This window comes from Ananas comosus, linkage group 9 (assembly GCF_001540865.1).
Source record: "Ananas comosus cultivar F153 linkage group 9, ASM154086v1, whole genome shotgun sequence".
Taxonomy (NCBI): Eukaryota; Viridiplantae; Streptophyta; class Magnoliopsida; order Poales; family Bromeliaceae; genus Ananas; species Ananas comosus.
In genome coordinates this window covers 9,619,314-9,642,062 of record NC_033629.1, presented here as the reverse complement: position 1 = coordinate 9,642,062, position 22,749 = coordinate 9,619,314, and the positions used below count along the sequence as shown (strand labels likewise).

The 22,749-nt window shown below is 36.0% G+C and overlaps 2 protein-coding genes across 4 annotated transcripts; one reads left to right on the top strand and one right to left on the bottom strand.

Moving 5' to 3' along the window:
• Positions 338-9,675, top strand: LOC109715436 (putative lipase ROG1). 3 transcript variants are annotated; one of them, XM_020240422.1, is made up of 11 exons: positions 338-579; positions 1,178-1,246; positions 2,587-2,654; positions 3,632-3,702; positions 4,155-4,391; positions 6,598-6,761; positions 6,869-6,924; positions 7,457-7,509; positions 8,666-8,783; positions 9,118-9,215; positions 9,324-9,675. In XM_020240422.1, the coding sequence occupies exons 1-11, from the start codon at positions 452-454 to the stop codon at positions 9,393-9,395; spliced, it is 1,134 nt and encodes a 377-aa protein (XP_020096011.1). In that variant the 5' UTR covers positions 338-451; the 3' UTR covers positions 9,396-9,675. The 3 variants fall into 3 exon arrangements, with proteins under 3 accessions (XP_020096011.1, XP_020096012.1, XP_020096013.1); XM_020240424.1 differs by lacking the exon at positions 338-579 and adding an exon at positions 1,068-1,093; XM_020240423.1 differs by lacking the exon at positions 1,178-1,246 and having other exon boundaries at positions 340-579.
• Positions 17,174-22,605, bottom strand: LOC109714883 (deSI-like protein At4g17486; the record flags this gene model as incomplete). Its single annotated transcript, XM_020239611.1, is given in 4 exon segments — positions 17,174-17,569; positions 18,185-18,265; positions 18,360-18,647; positions 22,564-22,605. Coding segments are annotated over 4 exon segments (557 nt in total), but the record flags the coding sequence as incomplete, so codon positions are not given.

The window sequence follows — 22,749 nt, the reverse complement described above, 5'->3', positions numbered from 1 at the left end:
ACTCTGAAAAGTTTCATTTTTTTTTTATAAATCCCTATTTTCTAGGTTTATTGGAAAGAGTTCGGGTTTTTAGAAGGATATATTAGAAAGTTGATTTTTTGAAGTGTAGATATGAAAGAGGGAAACTTTATAGGGGTATATAAGAAATTGTCTTTTTTTTTTTTTTTTTAAGTCTCTAATTTTGGATTTTTTTCTAGTCTCTAATTAAGTGGGGTCGGTTTTGGGGTATTTATTGGGTACGCGTGAGCACTCTCTTCCGACACCCACCGGTGAGTGTACCCCCTGAAGACTATATATATGCCCTCTTCTCTCTCACACCACCTCTTCCTCTTCCTCGTCTCTTCTTTTTCGCCTTTCTTCTCCCCCTTCTTTTTCTCCCCTTCTATTCACACCTTCTCTCTCTCTCTCTCTCTCTCTCTCTCTCTCGCGTGAAGCTCTCGTGAAGGAAGTGATGGGGAACGTCGGAGAGGTGCGCACGGAGGAGACCGCCAATGGCGGGACGAACGCGTGGAGCTCGTCGGAGTGCGCGGCGTCGAAGGCCGATCACCTCGTGGTGATGGTTCATGGGATTCTCGGGAGGTACTGCTCGCCGAATTTGATCTAAATTTGCATCAAATTTGTGTTGATCAGGATTTTTTTTTTGTCATGTGCGTTTCCGCGAAATTTGGGAGGGGATTGAGGTGATTTGATTCAGAATTTGGGTGGAATTATGCCGGATCAAGTGTTTGATGTAATGTTTTGGTTAGCAACTTAGTTCATGTTGAATGAGATTCTCCGAGGGTGTTTCGCCCAATTATGATCCGAATTTGCCTCGATTTTGTGTTAGCTTGAGTCTCTTTTTGCGTTTCCGCTAAATTTGGAACGGAATGGAGGTAATTTGATGCGGAATTTAGTTGTGAATTCGTCTCTTTCTTGTCCGATTAGGTGTTTGATGTTATGCTAAACTGACGGTGACATTTTGGTCTGCAGTTTGGTTCACGTTGCAATAAAGTGTTTTGTTGAGGTATTTTTGCCTAAATCAAACCGGAATTCATCTCAATTCTGTGTTTATTAGGCTGCTCTCTGCAGTTGCTATATTTGGAATGCTATTAGGGTAATTTGATGCAAAAATCATGTGAAATTATTCTTTTTCCCTGTGATTCGGGTTGTCTGGATTTTGCTATTCTGTTACGATCAGGTGTTTGATGTTATGTCTAGGCCTGCATTTTTGTTCACATTGGACTGAGTTTCACTGGATTTTCAGAAGGTATTTTCCGCCCATCAATCTGAATTTCTCAGTTTCATGTCTATTCCACTAAATTTGGGAGGGCACTAACGTAGTTTGATGCTGAATGAAGGAAAAGTTATTCTTTTTGTTTGATTCTGGTAGTTTGAATTCCTTGCTTTCTCGCTAGATCAAGTGTTTGATGTTATACCAGAAATATGTTAATGTTTCTGTCTGCAATTTAGTTCACATTGAAATAAGTAGGTGGGAGGTACTTTCGCCTAATTGTCACCCATTTTCTAAATTTTGTGCATATTAGGTATCTCTTTCTGGTTTTGCTAATTACGGGTGTGCATGAAGGTAATTTGAAGCTAAATTTAGGTTATATTATTATTTCCTATGTGATTTTGGTGGTGTGGGTTTAACATTTTTCTCTCAGATCAAGTATTTGATGTCCGAATAGATGTTTATGTTTAGATCTGCAATTTGGTTCACATTGCACTGAGGTTCCTGGGATTTCCAGGAGGTATTTTTCGTAAGTTTTGATTTGAATTTCTCTGAATTTTAGTGTGAATTAGGTCTTTTTGTGGTTTTGATTTCTTGCCTTCGTGCCTCAGAAAGTGTTTGATGTTATACGAGACGTTTTTATGGTAGGTCTTCAGTTTAGTTCACATTGACTTTTGGGGCTTTGAATTTACTAAGAAAAATCTCATCTGACTGCTAAATTTGACTATAGGATATGGTATAGGTGGAAAAATAAAAATTGGAGTTGAAATCATAAATTTGGACGGCATTTTGGATTTATTATTTATTTATTGTAATATAGTTCTCATTGTCATGGCCCAGAAAGCTAGTTTATTTTCTTGGTTATTATTCCACATTTAGTAAAGGAGGAAAGAAAAAATAGTGATGCTGAATTTTTCTTATTAGAGAGTGGAAGACGAATCACTGTTGATTTTATTGAATTGCCATTTTCTCATTGAGTTAGCTGATCCCTCAACAGCTTTGGTAGGATACAATTACTTCCCTACTCATATTCTATATGTACCCAACATTGTGGTCATGGCACTTTCTAATAGACGGGCTGAATCCCAGAGCCATTATCTGCTAGATTGCTGCTACATTTGTCTTCATCAATAGATGACACAGTTGATTTATAAGAAATGGTACTGCAGATTGGTTCATAGAAGCAGATCTATAACATTATTTAGTTTCTTATTTCAAATAGGACATTTCTTTGCTTATTGCATCATATATCTGAATGTTTTTTACAAAATCATTGTTGCAGCTGTCTTTCTGTTTGTCATAAATCCTTCTTCTTTTTTATTTATTATTTTTTTTTGCTTCTCTTCATCTAACTCTTTGTTTCATATTTTTTACAGCACATCAGACTGGAAATTTGGAGCTGAACAATTTGTTAAAATGCTTCCGGATAAAGTGATAGTTCATTGTATGTTACACTTCAGAATTTTGTATTTTCTTTATACCTTCGGATGATAGATTTTCTCCTTCTTTCTCGCCTCTTCTTGACATTTTCATTACACTAGCATTTACTAATCTAAGTAGCTTTATATGTTATACGATATGTTGCAATAAAATTTTCAATGTAGTAAACTAGGGCCCGAACTGATAAACACAGGAAGGTTTGGAATAATTGATCTCTTCACTCCCTTATCCTGCATAATATGTACTTGAAATCCTGTCAGTTTGGTTCTGATACTTTTCTGTTGATTTGCGGCATGTATCCTTAAGTCCTGTACAGTGTTCAACAGATTCAAAGCTGGCTAAGAGCAGAGAATCTTCTTAGAAAGCCAAGTTTCTTATTGTACTTTAGGTAGCACAATAATTTGTGACGGGTTAGCAAATCATCATGTATTTCTATGCTGTGCAAAATGAGCAAGACCATTCGTTCTTTTTTTTTTTCCCCTTTATTTACAAGTTTAGAGAAGGTCAATATAAGAACTCGTTTCCGTTCTTCGTTTGTTTTTCTTTCTTCTGAAGTCTAGATACATAAGTAATTCAAAAATCCTTGTATTTAGACAAGGTGCATTTGGTAGTCAGTTGCTCTTTTTTTCTTTTCTGCTACATTTATCAATTTTTTTATTTTGCTAAGAGAAGTCAGGAAGCTATATGTATGATTTATGCTTCTCAATTTACTATGTCCATGTTTGCACAACAGCTTAGAAAGCTTTTTCAAAGTGTTTCCCTATATTATGTAAAAAGACAATGCTCTTAATCAATCATGTTTATTCAGTGTGAATTGCTCGTTGACACATTTCATTAAGACCTTCTAATATCTTTCCCATTTCCCTTTACCTTTATTTGTTTCAGTTTGTAACTTTCCTTGAATTTTTTTTTTTTTTTTTTGCGTTGATAAGTTTTTGTTCTCATGTCTCTTGAGAAATCAGCATTTCCACTTTTTTGTAGGTAGTGAGCGTAACATGAATAGGCTTACTTTAGATGGTGTTGATGTTATGGGTGAGCGTTTGGCAGAAGAGGTTAGTTCTATTCTCCAAGTTGGTGCACTCAGTTTCTGAGTTTCCTGAATTTTTAAATGATTTATCTCTGTAATTAGTTATTGTTCTTCCTTAGTTTTCTCTTTTTGCATTTTATCTATGTATCCCTGAAAAATCATCCATTTGCAGTAATAACCCTGTGTACTCTGAGTTAATTTATACCCCTCAAGAGTGCTGCTTCTTACAAAACTGCCTTTATCGTAAGTTGGAGAGACTTCTGATTCATGGGTGAAAGTTGGTTTTGTATTGGAAAATTTTTTTATGAGGCTTTTTTTTTTATTTTTTATTGAGTACAATAGTATGTACTTCAGAAATTAAATTCTTTAATGGTACGAACGAAAATTCAGAGTTAACAGGGATGATATATGCGTATGTGTGTGTGTGTGTGTGTCAATATCTGTCTTTAGGGTCTTTGACAAAATCTATTAAATCAGGTTATAGAAGTTATCAACAGAAGACCTCAAATTCGAAAGATTTCCTTTGTTGCCCACTCTGTAGGAGGATTGGTTGCAAGATATGCTATTGGTAGGCTCTACAGACCTCGAAGAAAATCCCAAGAAGAGTACGAAGGTTGTGATTCTTTTGACTATAAGGGTAGCATATGCGGTCTCGAAGCAGTAAATTTTATAACTGTTGCCACACCTCATCTTGGTTCGAGGGGAAACAAGCAGGTGCCTTTTCTGTCTCTTTTAAAATTTTTTAGAAAATTTCTGTTGTTAAGATCATGTTTTGACATGACTATTTCTCTTGCATTATCTGTCAGTGGCAAGCATGTGGTTTTTGTATATTGTTTTTTTCTTTTTCCTTCACTTCATAAGATGTTATTCTTGAGATGTCGAGTATATCTTTCTTCGTTCCTACACTATCAATAGTTCTGTGATGATAATACTGGATTTTTCCTAGTTAGTTATATTATTGATATCAGACCATGAATTTTGTTATCCCTCTTCCATCCAAACAATTTAGTTATGTTCCTTTTTTTTTCTTTCGCAAGTTGCAAACCAACAATAAGCAGCAAACAATTGACTTTCTATACACCTCTCATATACGGAATAGACTCCAATTCTCCCACTTTTGTTTAACTAACTTAGTAATAGAGCTGCCATGTTTTATATTCAAACTGGTACTACTGTCAAATTAATGAACTAAAATGGGTTTTATTCTGCTATACTCTTCAACAACATCTTTCAAAAGTTTACCATTTGTCTCCTCAATTTTTCCTTACCTAATCCATATCTTTTTTGGAAATATATATTTCCTTTGTTGCTGTACTTTTACGATTATTCAGTCATGTGACTATAGGTTTATACTAGCTGGGTTCTGAGAGAGGCCTAATTTTTGCGTTCCAGTCCTTTACTATTGTAAAATGTTTACTCTACTTCTGGCAATTGACAGAGAGTTTAGCTGATGAAGTGAAAGTGACAGTGCCTTATTTTCTTCTTGCATTTCTCATTTCTCTTTGGCTTCACACTCAAAGTGCTTGTTTCAAGCTTTTCTATTGTAAGAACGGAAATCAATAACTATACTGGTTGCGTGAGTTAGAAATGGATTAATATTTTCATTAAAATTGTATGTCAATACTAGAAAATAATTGACAAGGTAGCTATTAAATTGAATACCAAAAATAATGCCCTGGCCTATCTCAAGATGCATGTGCATATAGCACAGAAATAACTGCCTCAAACTGATATAGTAATCTTTACTGTGAGCTTTTACTGTTGGAGAACTAAATAGAAAGGATTTCACTCGTGGATGATAATGTGAATATACTTAGCTGGTTGATAGAGCTGTAAGTCGGTTAGTTGGGGCCTCTTTGAATTTAATTATGTAGAAATTCCTTTTTACAATTATTTCTGTTGTGTTTCTGAATTTTATCTTCCAGTTAGCTATACCATATTCATGAGTAATAAAATGGGAAGTGCTTGTTTTATAAATGAAGATCAACTCTAGTTGTGAACACGTGGTCGCATATTCATGCGTATAGAAATTTCTGATGTGTAAAAGATCACCTCTGGTTGCCAACTATACTGGCCACATATTCTTGTGTATGGCACTTTCTGATATTCTTAGAGGACTTTTGATCCAATGTCACTTTTTTTTGTCCCTAAAGATGCTAAGAAACTGTTTTGGTTGAATTTAGTTATAAATTCTGTTTAATTAGAAGTCATTTAGTCGGACATATATTAGTTACAGCTGTGCCTATTCAGTTTGATTCTTTATGTAATTGACAATGCTGCAATTATAACTTTTGTATTGGAAGATGCACCTGCACATGATGCCATTTTATATGTGTGACTTAGAAATTATCCCCAGCACACTGGGCACCAGAATGCTTACCACAAGCTTTTATTACAGTATTAAGTAATATAAAACACTATACCAGTATATGAATTATGAATTATATTTTTGATCCCTCATTTATTCAATTGATCCCTCAGTCAAAATTGAATAAAATCCATAAATTTGAATAAAATGCATCAACTCTTTCCGTGTCAAAGCCGGATAAGCGGGTGAGGGCACCCCCAATGTAGAGTTACTGTTCATTTCCCCAAAGTCGAATTTGTGCGTAGGCTGAAATGTAATAGTTGGGTCTTCATGTGTAGGTCCAAATTATTGTATCTAGAAACAATGCACAAGCTTGATTGTTTGGCTCTTGTTTAGAAACTGCAATGTACGTGGAGATGTGGCCCCTATTAAATTGCCTTGAAGTTTGATTCTTCCCATCTAATATTGCAAAGATGCTTTCTGCAAGGTTAAAATGTTTACTTAATTTTTCTGTATGTACATGTAATAATATGACATCACTGTCATCTTATATGATACTTAATCTTCTATGAAATCACAATATATTAGTTAGGGTGATTATTTAATTTGCAGGTTCCATTTTTATTTGGTCTCACTGCTATGGAGAATTTTGCATCTCGTGTAATCCACTGGATATTCAGAAGAACTGGCAAGCATCTTTTCCTCACTGATAATGATGAGGGAAAGCCTCCATTGTTGCGACGCATGTTGGATGATTGCGGGGACCTTTTTTTCATGTATAATGCTTTCTTGTCTTAACTCCTCTCCTTTTCCCCCTGAGATTGAGAATCTTTTCAGTTATTTAAGTCATAGAGTAATGGTATTGAATATTTCATTATTGCAGGTCTGCCCTGCAAGCATTCAAACGTAGAGTTTTATATGCAAATGTTGGCCATGATCGTATCCTTTTGTCCAATCCTTTGGTAATCATTCTGTTCAGTATGCTGTCATTTGGAGGGCTAAATTCACAGATAGTATACTCGCAACTTACTCCATGAACTTTCCACTCAAATAATTAAGTCCCTGAATTTTCCTGTATTCTGCATTCGCACCTCTTGCGCTGTCAGCTGTTTAAAATCTGTGACCTGTTATGTTACTTGCTCAAAATACGATTCTTTTCGTGTAGGAAGATCGTTTTGACTGTTTTCCTATAAAATATCTTTCATATGGTGAGTTTTTGAAAGGAGGCTAAAATGGTCATTTTACATGCAGAGCTTGATATAACAGTTGTCAATGATTTTGTGCAACTAGCTGCGCCACAGGTTTGACTCCAGGAAACTTCAGGGACTGAACTATTTAAGTGAAAAGTTCAAAGATTAAATCAGAATCTTAGGAAACTACAAGGGCCATGCATACCTTTTATCCCTGTGTAAACCCAGTCAAGTTACCCTAAAAAGTATCCCTTGTTTTCCAAAACTGAACGTGTTTGAAGATATTGTTGGCTGGAGGACGTCATCTATAAGACGAAACTCTGAATTACCTACGGTAACTCTACTATCTTTTTTTAATGATGATTAAATGATATTTCGAATTGCTGTCTCGTTATACTTTTTAGGAAAAACATAGAGAACTTACCTGAACTATATAGACCATTTTGAGTTAACTTTCAACCTTTCAAAATTTTGATTTTACTATTCAACCTTTCAATTTTTTAATTTGAGCAGTCAACAGCACTTTGACTTCAAAATTTGAATGCGTCGTTTATCTTTATATGTTTGGTTAGTATACTTCATGCAATTCTTACAACTATAAATTCATTAAAGTAAGGAATTAGTTTAAATTTTAAAGCCAAATCGCTGTTGGTTGACTCGAATTAAACAAATTGAAAGGTTGAGTAGCAAGCATAGTTAGTTAATTCGGATTCGGCAAAAATTCGGTACGGGTATAATTCGGATAAAATTCATCTTCGAATTTTTAAATTCGTTGAAAAATACGGCTAAAAAATGGATTTATCAATTATTCGGATACGTGATTTATACATATATTATACGTTTACTAATTAAAAATTCGGGATAAAAAATTCGGCTATTAAATTAATTTTTTTTTCTCTCAAGATTTATGCTATTAGCATAAATATTCATATCTTTTAAAAATATAAGAATAAATAGCTACAAAATTAAGCTAATTAAGTAAAAATTCGAAAAGAATTTTTTTTTTTTTTTGATCTAGGCAAGGTATTTGGAAAGATTTTTATTTTTTTTATTTGTATTTTACTGTTTTGGGCCAACCGGCCCAAGAGCCCATGCGGGAGCGCGGGCAGGCGCGGGCAGGCGCGCGGGTTGCAGGCTGCGGGCTTGGTCCGTTTTTTTGGGCCGAATAATTCGGCCCGCCGAATAATACGCGAACACATATTTTTCGTCAAAAAATTCCGTTTTTTCCCGAATTTTTTCCAAAAATTCGAAAATGGCCGTTTAATTCGGATTTCCAAAAATTCGCGAATAATTCGCGAATAATTCGCGAATTAACTAACTATGGTAGCAGGGTCAAAATTTTGAAGTATGGGTAGTCAACTCAACATGACCCATAGTCCATGTAAGTTCTGTACGTTTTTTTTTTTTTTTTTTCCCTCCCTCTGTCATTAGTAAATCTAGTTGTAAACATTTTCCTATCTTTTTTTGTTTACATACATATATTTTTGTAGTGGGAAGATTCTCCAAATATATACCCCCATGTTGTTCATGAGGAGCTGGTGAAGGGAGAAAATCCCGAAAATTGTACTGAGAATGCAGTTAGCAATGGTGATTTTGATATGCTAGAAGGTTCGTATCCATATTACATGTGCACTTGAATCCGACTCGGATAACTTTCTCATCCTAATGTATCTAAAGAGCTGATTTTACAAAGCTACGCGATTATTATATGAAACCCGAGTACTTCTGGATTCAAATTGTGTTTAGTATTGACTCTTCTTTTTATCTCTATATTCGCAAGAAAACTTCTGTACTATTTTCTTACAAACTTCATGGCTCATGCCACATATAGGTGAACAAATTTAAAAATATATACTTATTTGGATTCAATTCTTTTTTTCCTTGTTAATACAAAAACCATGACAAACTTTATATACTCAGCTCCTCCCTTTTATGTTTGCAGAAGAGCTCGTAACCGGGCTCCGACGATTGTCGTGGGAGAGAGTTGATGTTAGCTTTCACACCAGCATGCAGCGATTCGCGGCTCACAGCCTCATTCAGGTCTCTCTCTCTCTCTCTCTCTCTCTCTAAGATTGTGGTCTAATTCTTTCTTTTTCTGAAAGATATATTGTGGGTTAAGTTCAATATAAGATACCAATGATATGGCAGGTTAAGGATTCCTTTATGCATTCAGAAGGCGCAGATGTTATACAACACATTATCGACCACTTTCTTCTATAGTTACTTCAAAAATGAGAAGCCACATGAATGGTTTCTTTTGTCGGCCTATTCGATCCGATTCTTAGTATTTAAAGAGCAAGGCTCGACGGCTACAAGCTCGAGTACGACTCACGGGGTCAAAACTACTAACGGCGCGCCGGTGATGTATTTATATTTGTATAAACTCCCTACTTCAATCCATGCAATTGTAACATACACGTGGTAATTTCAAATTGAAAGGTCATATATATACGTGTATCTGATGTAGCATATGAGCGTTGCCGATTTGAGATTGCAGGTATCCTCGCGTCTTGTTCTCCTCAATAAGTACCGGATTCTTTCCGGACAAATTTTCTGGTGATAACTTTTAGTTCCATCTCCGAGTCATCATCATGCATTTACGCGAGAATTAAGTATGTTGTTTGCAGGTTCACACAGCACACACACGAAACAGTTCAATAGGGCACTCTTGGAGGTTAGCTTTTCATTATACCAATTATTATTATTATTATTATTATTATGAAATAATAGTAAAGGTCAATCCTTGTATACGAGAGTGATGAATAATGCCTATTTAAACCAAGGTTTAAAGTGCTTTAAACCAAGGTTTAAAGTGCCGTGGCACGGGGGCGTCCCGTTACGTCCCTGGCACGGTACGGCACGGGCACGCTTGCGTGCCGACACGTGGTACGCTTGCGTGCCGACAGATACGCACGACCTCCTGCTGGCACGCTTTAGCACGGACTTATTTTAGCTTTTTTGGTTCCAGTAAACTCTTATAATATTATTTTGAAAGATTTAAACAAAATAATATGAATATTTATTATGTACATCTTATTATACTCATCAAATAACATGCATGAAAGCTTTTTGTAAGTAAAATACAGCTATATCTGATATAGAATAGAAATTAAAATATAATAATAAAATTCACAGTACAATAATTATTTAAATTTACATCTTTATATAGAGATGACTGCTTAATTTCACATAGATCGTCGCGCTGGATCATATGTCATATTGTTATCTGCGGATACAAAATTTATTTGACAATATTGATACAAGTATTGCTGGCATTGTGAGAAATTCATATATTCCCAATATTACATTTATATTTTTTATTTTTTTGTTCTTATTAAAAATATCTGATCAAAATTTGTTTAGGAAATCGATTTTTGTTTCTTTGATTTATCGAAAGTTTCGCGGTGCGACAAATTTTGATAAAATATTTTGTGAAGAAAAAATGGATGTCAGTGATGGAAGCGGAGGGCTCGGGCCGACATATGGATCAGATAAATAATAAGTTAAATTATAAGTTTTTAATTTAATAAAAGAAAAACCAAAAAAAAAGCCAAAAGGCAAAAGAAAAAAAAAAAGAGTTGACAAAAAGGCATCACGATGTCAAAAAAATAAGTAAAAGTGAAAAAAAAAACAATATAGATGGCCAAAAAAAAAAACCCGGCGGCACGCCGGTACGTGCTGGCGGCACGCTGGTGCGTGCCGCTTTGTCTCCAGCGGCACGCACCAACGTGCCGCCGGCACGCGCGGGGGGGTGCGAAACCCCCCCCTGTATCGTGCCCCCTTCTTGGGGGCACGGTACGGCACGGGGCGTGTCGTACGGCACGCCCCGGCACTTAAAACCTTGATTTAAACTATCTGGAAATCAAATTTTACACATTTTCGATATTGTTCTCTTGTCCATCAAGTGAACAGAAAAATGAATGGCTGGAAATGAATATCCTTCAAAAAGTGATGATACAATTTTTATATTTGAGATCTAGAGTCTAGATCTTATTTTAAATAGTTTAAAGAATTTTTTAATAAAAATTTAGTTGATTTGAATTCTTATATACCGTTAAACGAGCAAACGCACCATATCGGCCATTAAAATTATAGATTTTGTGATCCTTTAATCGTTCAGTTAGTGATGCAAAAAAATCATGAAATTTGATTTCTAGATAATTTAAATGGTCTAGATCATGTTCAACGATGCCGATCGTTGATTTGGAAGCTCTATCATTAAAAACAAATCGGTAGTAAACCGAGCAGTTTACTACCGATAGTAGCCCAGTCAAACTCATATATATATATATATATATATATATATTTATATGTAATTTTGGCTTATAATTATTTTATAATGTGACTTGTTTTTGAGAAAGTCTATATATATAAAAAACATGTATTACGTTTGGTTTTTGCTATATATGATTTTTATACTACCCGTTTGTTTATTAATTTATGATTATAAAATTGTGTGTTTAGATTAATTTTTGTGATATAATTTTTATGCTATTGTTCAAAACACACATAACGTGATCATAAAAAATTTAGAGTAAAGTATATAAACTTTATATAGTTTATAAATTTTGAGTCACATAAAATTGTTATTCTCTACTCTTATTTTATTTTCGCCATGTTTTGAAATAATATAGAATTTTGGGTCATTCAATATCGTATAAAAATTTATGTGAGATTAACTATGNGGTAGTCCGGTTTAGTAAGACACCTAAATTTTTAAGAATTTATTTCATAACAAAGATTCTAAAAATTTAAAAAAAATCTTTCTAAAAAAATTAACAAAAGGCACTTGAATTAAGAATCAATATTATTAAATATAATTTACACCATTTGAGTTATAAATTTTTAAAATTATTTACCTAACAATTGAAAGGTTATAAAATAGATAATGTTTTATGGTCTATAACAGACATTTATTCACTTAACAGTATGGACAAAATCAGCTAGGTTGAAATATGTAATAGAAAATTCTTCCACTCTATAGGTAGGGGTGTTAACATGAACGAGCTGGGGCAGGCTTGTATTCGGCTCGTTTTATAAACGAGTCGATCTTGAGCTGGCTCATTAAAGTATTGAGCCGAAAAATTCAGTTCGTATTCGGCTCGTTTATGAACGAGCTGTATATGAGATGACTCACGAATAATAAGTTAAAATATTAGAAAGGTTATTTGAAGAAAATAAATTTATGAACCCATTAGATCTAATGTTTGAAATATTACACATAAATAGATCTTTTTATAATTGAGTTGAACTTTATATTTAAGTTGGGATAAAAATTAAATAATAAAAATATATATATTATATATATAATTATTTATTTATATATATAAATATAAATTAAATAAGTTATATAAATATAAAATATATGTATTCGAGTTGTTATCGAGCCGAACACGAGCGAACTGACCTCAGCTCGTGTTTGTTTATTAAACGAGCTGTCGAAAAATTCAGCTCGTGTTCGGCTTATTTACTAAACGAGCGATTCGATTTCGAGCTCATTTCGAGCCCAACACGAGCTGGTACGCAAACAGCGAACTGGATTGTCACTCCTAAGATCAATGAATTGCCACCCGTACCTGTGGCTTTACTTTTCCAAAAGGTTGTAATTCACTTTGTCTTGCATGGTATCGAAATTGATTACGAAAGAGAAAGGGATTGAAAATTAATAAAAAACAAATTAATTGTTTTAGCCTTTTTTTCATCTTTTCATGTGTTAGTGTGGAAATTTTATTAAAGTAAATTAAAAAATGTGGACTAACTATAATTTTAAAGCTATTGACTTTGTATCAAACAAGTAGGAAAAATCGTTTTATCTAAACTTAAGTTTAACGAGTAGTTAATTTAATCTAAAAATTATTTATGGGTAAACAACATTGGCCTAAACGCTGCGTACTCTCTATCCACCTATTTTACGTCAGCATACTTACAGATGGGACAGGAAGAAAATTTTAGGAACTAAAAAAAATAATCTAGGCCTCGTTTTTACTTTCTTAACTGTATTTTTCATGTTTACTCTGTATTCATTTTTATCCATTCATTTTGACGGTCACTTGATGCATTAAAAAAAATATATTGTAAAAAAAAAAGTATGAAATTTAGGCCTCGGTTTTGGCCAGGTTACTCTATTTATCATTTTGTTGGGGCAATTGCTTATATACCTTTAAAAAGTTTCTGACTTTTTAATTTATCCCTCTTAAGAGATTAATATTAAAAATATTTTTTTCACGTTCCAACATATTTCAAATATACCCCTAGAGTTAAAATCTGTTAATAAACTATATTATCTGTATAAAATTATTATTTTGTCATTTTAAATGTACCCTTCCACCATCATCAACTTTTCTTATTTGCCCTTAAGTCAGGGGCACAAAAAGTATTTTGACTTTTGGTCTTTTTAAATATACCCCTCTACCGTCACCAATATTTTTATTTGCCCTTAAGTTAAGAGCAAAATTAATATTTTAATTTTTTTTAACTATGTTAGATATTTGACCCAAGTTAACTTAACGGATGGTAACTGTAAGAGTATTTTGGAATAACGGAGGAACATATGAGCGGTATATTGGAAAGAAAAAAAAAGTAGGAATAAATAAAATATTTTCGAAGTTTTGAGGGATATATAGGCAATTATCCCTATCTTTTTAAACACTAATTTTACATAATCTGATATATCAGTTGGAAGATTTTTTTTTTTTCTTTTCTTGTTGTTATGATAGTGAGCTTGTAATATACTTTGGTCAAATGATGGATGGAAATTTATTATTTTTTTTTTTTAAGAAAAACTTGAAAAGTGAAAAAAATTATTTTTAAATTTTTCATTTTTGTTGCTAAGCAAATATCTTAGATGTAAATATTGCAAGCAATATACTCTCTCTTTCTATGCTATTTCACATAAAATTTTATTTAAAGAATAAGAAAACAACAATCATATAAAAGACCTTAATTTCTCTAGAGAGTTTAAGAGGTCTAGAAAATACCTTTGGAAAAATCTTTCTAAATCTTTAGTAAAATTTTCTTTTAAATAATTTTGAACCAAAACAATTTAGGTTCAGTTTTGAAAAACCGCAAGCAAAAATTAAATAGTAAAAATTATAGAGATGAAAAAAATCAGATGAGGCCTATGAGTCGAGGGATGCAAAGTAATGTCCTAAAAGCGAGATTGTCCCTCTACACACGGGGCTCCGACAATCACTCTTGTCCCTCCACGTGTAAGGTTTCGAAAATCACTCCTAGCGATATAACAACCACTGTTCATTTTGTCGGCACGTCTTCAAGGTGGCGCAACATGAACTCAATAAGCTTTTAAAGAGCCAACAAAATAGCAAGATGCAATGTAAAGTCCAATGTAGAATAGATGTAAAAGCTCAGACTAAAAAGAGCTTAGGAAGAAGATGATTAAGAGATGCAAGAGGTGAAGCACAGGTTTACTCAGGTTTAGTTCTGTCCCATGACCACCGCACCCTCTCCCTCTTATACAGGTAAGGTCCAAGTAAGGTCCAACGGCTCCTTCTCAGGTAAGTCGTTGGCCCTCACCGAGGTTGGACCAGATATGGACAAGATCCAAATTAGGCCCTTACCAAGATAAGGTAATCATTAAGTAAAACTAGTGAAGGCTCGCGCTTCGCGTCGGAAAATTTGCGTAATTTATCAAATATTTTGAACAAATTTGTTTAATTTTTTTATTTTAAGATCTAAGTTAAAATTGTAAACATAAAAAAAAATTAAATATAAAATTATATATAATAAATAAATAAATATATATATATATATATATATATAAGGAAAAATTAAAATTTAAAGATTTGAAATTTAAAATCTATATAAAATTTAAAAATAGAAAACTATAAAATTCTTCTCTCTACGTCTCTCTCTCCCCCTCTCTCTATCTCTTCCTCCTGACCCCTCTCTCTCCTTTCTCCTCTCCCTCTCTTTCCTCTCTCCCCCTTGGCACTCGGCCCGTGCGCCTGCCCCGCTGCGCGCCCGCGCCCGCGCGCCGCCCCACGTGCCGCCCCGCGGCTCAGCCGCCCACTACCGTCGGCCCGCGCCTCCTGCTGCAGCTCGCTGGGGAGAAGGGAAGAGAGAGAGGAGAGGAGAGTAGAGGGGGGGGGAGAGTGGGAGAGAGCAGTGGGGGGGAGGGGAGGTAAAGAGGAGGAGGAGGGGGAAGCACGCGCGCGGGGGGCGCGGGCCGGGAATCCCCCCGGGCGACGCGCACCCGCCGGGCGCGGGTCACGCGCACGTGGGGGGGAGGGGAAGAGAGAGCGGCGGGTGGGAAGAGAGAGAGAGAGAGGGAAAGAGAGATAGAGAGAGAGAGATAGAGAGAGCCGAGGGGAAGGGCCCACCATGTACCCGACCCACGGCCCTCTCGCGCGGAGAGAGAGAGAGGGGGAGGGCACCGGGGGATGGGGGTGGGGAGAGGGAGAGAGGGGAAGAGAGAGAGAGAAAGAAAGAGAGAGAGAGCTGGGGGGGGCCTACCATGTGCGCGGGTCCCTCTCGCAGGCGCACGCGAGCAGAGAGAGGGCTCTCTCTCTCTCTCTCTCCTTCTACTCTGCTCTCTCTTTCTCTCCCTCTGTTCTCTCTCTCTCTCCCCTTCTCTCTGTATGCTCTCTCTCTCTCTCCTCTCTCTCTCCTCCCTCTGTTCTCTCTCTCCCTCCCCTTCTCTCTGTATGCTCTCTCTCTCTCTCCTCCCTCTGTTCTCTCTCTCCCTCTCTCTCGCGCGCGAGGCTCCCGCAAAACGCGGGGAGCTCGCCGCAGGGCGGGGGTTCACTGCGGAGGCGACGCGTGGCATGTTGGGGGTTCGCCTTTTATTATATGTATAGATAATATTAAATCTCAATAAAAAAATAAAATAAAAAGAAAATGTGTAAGTGAACCAAGTTTGCGCGCAGCGCTACTCGCACGACCCAGCTTGTGCGGGTGCCGTGCATGGATATGTTTAGTCGAGAGATCTACTCTCATATTCTCCCGAACAACTAAGTTGAGAGTGAGAAAACATATAAAGACTCACAACAAGTTTTTGGTTTTTAATGTAGGACTAAATCTCACATGTAAAAATCTAAGTACAGGCTTCTACACAAGACCCATAGAATGTTGGGCTATTCAGAAAGCCCAAGGGCTAAATAGAAGTTTTAAATCACTATTTTTTAAAATTAAAACTAATATTTACATCCTAGTGCTGATTGTCAATTTGGATGATCTATTATCAAAAGTAAAATTAGTGGCATTGCAATCCGCATAATACTACAGTAATGAAGCCTAAATCCTCAGCAAGAATCTGTTACCTAGGGCACAGTTATTGAAGTTAATTTTCCAGATAGATTATGATATTTTGGCAAATTACATCAAGTTCTCTCCCTCTCCACCTGATTCTTCTTCTTCTTCTTCTTCTTCTTCAGATAGTAATTTCTTCTTTAATAAGAAGATCTGCAATGCAATGTCAGTCTCTCTATGTAAATATAACAGCCAAAATGACTGATGTTGCGAGTTTTTAACCCTATGTCCGATCTCGACTTTACTGTAATGCTGTACACGAAATTAGGGTCGATGATCACAAACCGAAGGCTTCCGGAGAGTCTCCGCGTCCAATCTCTGATTTCGCTGATCTCTCCCAAACATCCACTCTTGTGGTTCAACAAGGTGAGAGACTTCTCTGCTTGAGATCCCACGGATGTTTACAGTTTGGTTTCAAACCAAGCCAGACAAAATAAGGCAATTTGGTTGGTTTATATGATTTTCAATTTGGCTCAGATTTGAAAATAGTTAAAATTTGAATTTTGTTATTCATACCATGTACTGAAATTTCATATTTGTGGTCAAATCTTGATCACATATCAACACACTTTTTTTAAGTCCCTTAACTTAAAAACTCTGTTAAATCAAATAGAAAGTGTCACACAGCACGGTTCAGTTCTCATCTGCCAGATAGTAATTGATGCTAAGAAGGCAATTTCTGTAAGAGTTAATAAATGCCCTAACTTCAAACTATTCTTACTCCCCAAATCTAACTTTAGGATTCATTTCATCATTTTCATCAATCGTAGCAGGAACAAGATCCCACGAAGAACTGATACAAGCCATCGTAAGCGCATTTTCACTCTTACTTAAAAAGTATGGCAAAGGAATCCAAGTTAAACCGATGATTAACAAACTATATATTGATGTTAGGATACAAAAGGGTCACAAAAAACAGGCAGTAACTCGTGGTTCGATACTCTAATACATATATATATCTAAAAGTATCACCAAACAAGTTTAAAGAGCATCTTTAGCAAGCCTTACAATCGGTTTGTCTCTCAAGAGTGCAAGATCGACAGTCGGAGTTGATAGGAGGTGATGATCAGAGTCTTCCTCATCGCTTTCATCAATTGTGGACGAAACAATCGACTCCAATTCATCTTCTGAAAAATGCAATCATTTCCATGAAGAGTAGCCAATAGTTAAAGGATTTCATTCGCAAATAATTGATGCTGGCAAAGACAGTGCTTATTGCAAAGCCTTTAGTTTGGTAAAAGAGTGAGAAATTACATTCTGCATAAAGGATATTATGTTGAACAATCATGAAATGTTAGGAGTAACCTAAAACATGTTGATTATTAGTTCTTCTTGAGCTAGACAAGACCACAAAGCGCAACGAGTATTTCGAGCACTTAGAAATGTATGAGGAATTGAGGATACAATCATGAAATGTTAAGAATAACTCAAAATATTTTGACTTATTAGTTCTTCTTGAGCTAGACAAGACCACAAAGCGCAGTGAGTATTTAGAGCACTCAGAAACGTATGAGGATACACGGTGGTTAAACTAGCCGTAAACCCCAATACCACATAAATGACATCCAAAGCACACAGAGGAAACGTATCAAATCGACAATTTGTAGGCTACAAGTGAGAAAATGACCAAGCATTCAGCACTGGAATATTTGCTCAAGTTATATTAAAGAAAGAAAAAAAGAAAAAAGTCTCTGTAGTTTTAGGTGGGAAGTTACTGAGATGGAAGAGAAAAACAGACTTACCAGAAAATGCAGCATGAGATGGTAAATGTCTAACTGCTGTCACCTGAATACTCTCCGGTAAAAGACAATTGCAAAATGAACCTGAAAGTTTGAGAAAAATATCAAGGGAGAATTAGTACCTAGCTCCCTTCAGAATGTCAAAAATGAGAAGATAATGAAAGAAAAAACAACAAACCTAATCTGGCAAGCCGATTCACCCATCCTGGAATGGACTTTCCAGTCAAACGCATACAAACATCATTGGTGAAATGGTTGCAGTTCTTGGCAATTAAGTGGTATGTGTCGCCATGATATTGTCCCGCAAGGTTTTCTATAAAAAGGCGAAACTCCGAAGGGGACATGTCGATTGTTCCTAGACACACAGAGCGTCGAAATACATATCCGGGGCAACTTTTTGGTTCCACCTCAAACACTCCGCTGGCCGGATACTCGTGGGCTCCAAATCCATATTCCATGCCGTGTACTGCTGGTTGAGTTAAGAATAAGTATATGATGGTTTAACAAGAAAGCAGATTTCTATTACAGAACAACAGAGATAAGAAGTGACAAACAAGATGGACATGAAAGATAAATAAACAAAATCTACAAAGAGAGTTGATATGCAAAGTTACAAGAAAAATATGCAGCCAATGTAGCCAATTAATTATAACTAAAGATGAAACGGCATAGTGCTTAATTTGGCAAAACAACATGCCAATTAGCTGTTTAGTGTCCAACAACTTTAGAACTCTTTAATACTCAACGTCAATTGAACATCAATCAGTGTTTGAAAAGATGCGCCTCAGGTGCGCGCCTCAGTGCCTAGGCGCAAGGCACGAGTCTCAATGCCTCAGGGAGTGAGGCGCGCGTCTCAGACGCGCCTCGTGATATTTACGTTTAATGTGTCTACGGTGTGGGTTTTTGGGTTTTGAGTTTCTTCAATATATTCTAAAATGTTAAGAAACTTTTTTAAAAAAATTTCTAATTGAACGCTTTCTTTTCCTTTTCTCTTGGTCGTTCTCTCTTCCACCCCCCCAATGGCAATAAATAGCAGCGGCAAGAAGAAAGAAGCAACAGCAAACACTTTAAAGCTGAAAGTTGAAACATAATTTTTTTTATTTTTTAGTTGAGAACATTTATGCATGCGATTTCTTTACATTTTTATGGTTATTTTGTTTTTGTATAGCTATTTTAGAATTTTTTAATATAAAATATCCATTTAAAATAGGCTTGTTAAGAGTGTTTTATTTTTATTAGATATGCGCCTCACCTTCTTGAGGAGCGCGCCTCGCGGTGCGCCTCGCGCCTAGGCTCCATAAAGCCTTTGCGCCTTTTTGCGCCTTGCGTCTTTTCAAACACTGACATCAATAACATATGGCAAATGCTGATAAGATAGAAATGCTAAATTATACACCAAATAAAATTAATGAAGGTAAATGTCATGACCATACCACTAATTGTGCAATTTTGCAAATAACAAAATGCAATGCCTTAAATCTCTTATTTGTCTTAAATCTACAACAAAAGAACATAGATTTGTAATATGAATTGTATGAAGCACTTCATAGAAGTATGACCATACTAAATCCAACAAGGTATAGATTCTAACGCTTATGAGATTACACTTCGTCCTAAATATATAGTTTTATGGTTATCCTAGTTATTCACTTTTTCTCCCACAGGATTAAGTTAGAGCAGTGGACAAGATTGTAGTGGGTTTATTGTTTACTTAGAGAAAGAAAAAAAATCAAAGCAAAGGAAGGAATAAAAGAATGTGGGGAAAGAAGAGAAATCTTGCACTACATTCTATATTAAGTTAGGAGCGGCAAATATTGAAGCCTCATACATAATTTCGTCAAATCGCTGGCCATGCTATAATGCAATATGAACTATGGCATTGAATTAGCACTCTTATGTATTTAATCCTGCTCCATCAATGTTTCCTCTTTTGCACTACACTGCATTCAGATCTAAAAGATGTAAGAGATAAAGCTTGCAAAAAGGTTGACCAAAAACCTGCATATAAACATTGATATAACTTCCATGAGTTACTTAATTCCACATTTCCAACTCCCCTAAAACAAATAGTAAGAAAATTGTACTCAACAGAAAAAAAAAAAAAAAAAGACCACGCCCATTCAATGGCGAGTACTAAAACAAGCTCAAGGCAACTCAGCCTTCATGTCACCCTAGATTTGCCTGGTAATATGAATCCTGAATATGAACAAGGAAGGATGGGTCTCATGATTCCTGTTTTTCACCACTATGCTGATTTCAAAAGAAGCACTTCAGCAAAATTCCCTTGCATGGACTTATCACTGATGTAAATTTTTTGCAACAGTTTGTAAGAGCAAGGGGTGAGTGGAGCAATGTTAAGTTTTATCAAAGCCACAATATAAGATTTTCACCAATATTTTTTGTGCTAAAAAGTTGGTTTTACTATCTCTTTGGGTAAATCACACCACTAGTTGCCCGGATGTTAGATGTGACTCGAAATCTACTATCGATTCAGGTTCGGGTTTACGACTAGCCGACAGCTTCGCGGTGCGACCAATTTGGAAAAGAAAATTATGGAGGAAAAATGAATGTCTGTGGTGGGTAGCGGAGTGCTCGGGCCGACAGGCCCGAGCCCGTAGCCCACCACTGACATTCGCTAGGGGGTGCGGGGGGGCGGAGCCCCCCGCGGTACGGATTGGATCCGAAACCTGTTATGAGTTTTCCTTCTCGTTTTTGCCCTAGAGGCGTGTGATCGTGGTCGGTTGTAATCTGAAGAACATTGTATTCCCTTTTTCGTTTCATAGTGAAGTTCTATCCTCCCTCGCCCGTGGTTTTTTCCCTGCAAAGGGTTTTCCACGTAAATATGTGTCTCTTTATTTTCTGCTTGTGGTTTGATTGTTTTTTGTGTTCGTCATTTCGTTTCTATTTGTGCGTTTGTCGTAACACCGGACTTATGGTGAAACTTCATTTAGGTCATCAAAATTCAATTTGTTTCAATCAAGGCATTTGACTTTAAATTATACTTAAATCATGTTGCTCCTCAGACTCCAATCAATTTTTCTAATGAACTAGTGATATGACAGCTGATTCGACTGCCAAGAGATGACACAACAACGGCTGCTACTTGATTAAACAGCAACATCATCTCAAGATTGCTATTATTCAACTAGTACATCACTAGGAAGAGACAACTAAATCAGCAGACAGATCATAGCCAAGCGATAAGTTAGAAGCCTTGTCATCTCTCAGAGATGATGTGGCTACTGAATTGGCTACAACTTAGCCGTTTTCTTTTGAAAACTACATGGAGTTTAACTAAGTGTCCAATTGAAACAGAAGTTGAAATTCCATAAGCTAAAGAAAATTTCACTTAAATTGAGAGACCAATGGCGCAATTTACTGCGATCTCTTTTAATAGACAATAAGCACTATCTGAGCATCTGAGCCATTTATATCAAGAGCTAGAACTCCAGGATTACTTCACTGACCTACAAAATAGCCCCACCACCATTCACCCAAAAATAAAACACACACACAGGCAGACACACATGCAATATGAAGTTCTTGTTTGACCCGTTTTCCAGAACAACTTTTTTACTCGAGAAGCAGAAGTCTGATATTTTTTGGTAATAAAATAGAAAGTTGAAATGAGCTTTCCGGCCTCACAAACATAATTTCCAATTTGCTAATTCGAACAACAATGGATTTCTCTCTCTCTCTCTCTCTCTCTCTCTCTCTCTCTCTCACACACACACACACACACACAGAAATGCAACTCTCTCTCTCTCACACACACACAGAAATGCAATATGCTTCTTGTTTGATCTGTTTTCTAGAACAGCTTTTTTATTCAAGAAGTAAAAGTCAGACATTTGGTAAATAAAATAGAAAACTGAAATAATCTTTCTGGCCTTCCTGATAGAATTTTCAATTTCCTAATTCGAACAACAATCGATTATCTCTCTCCAGTTTTTACTTAAAAAGCAAAAAATCAGACATTTTGGAAAATAAAATAGAAAGCTGAAATGAGCTGTCCGGCCTTACAAATAGAATTTCCAATTTGCTAATTCGAACGGCAATCGATTCTCTCTCTCTCTCTCTCTCGCGCGCGCGCGCGCACACACAGAGAAATGCAATATGAAGTGCTTGTTTGACCTGTTTTATTTTTTTTACTCGAGAAGCAAAAGTTAAACATTTGGTAAACAAAGTAAAAAAGCTGAAATGAGTTAAAAGAAAGCTGAAATGAGCTTTTCGGCCTCTTATAGACAGAATTTCCAATTTGCTCATTAGAACAGTAATCGATTATCATCACCAAAAAGATAAATCCATCTAAAGGATCACAAACTAATTTCTTTTTTAAAAGAAAAAAAAATTAGAACAAAGGAATCAAAACGAAAATGCACCTTCGATCCCAGAGTGGAATATGCCGAAGCCGAGCCAGTAAAAAAAAAAAAAAAAAACCAACCCCCTCTACGCTAAGCAAGGGTACCCAAGAAGCAGGAGCTTCCCCGTCCTCTTACCGCCCTCGTCGCTACCGCGCTTGGTAGAGATGAACTTACAAATGCTAGAGTGGGGTTATTTGCTAATAT

Coding starts and splice junctions, on each gene's coding strand:
- LOC109715436 (XM_020240422.1), top strand. CDS start 452: ATGGGGAACGTCGGAGAGGTGCGCACGGAGGAGACCGCCAATGGCGGG. Junction 1,247..2,586: donor TTTCACTGGATTTTCAGAAG/GTATTTTCCGCC, acceptor TATTTTTTACAG/CACATCAGACTGGAAATTTG. Junction 4,392..6,597: donor GTTCGAGGGGAAACAAGCAG/GTGCCTTTTCTG, acceptor TTTAATTTGCAG/GTTCCATTTTTATTTGGTCT.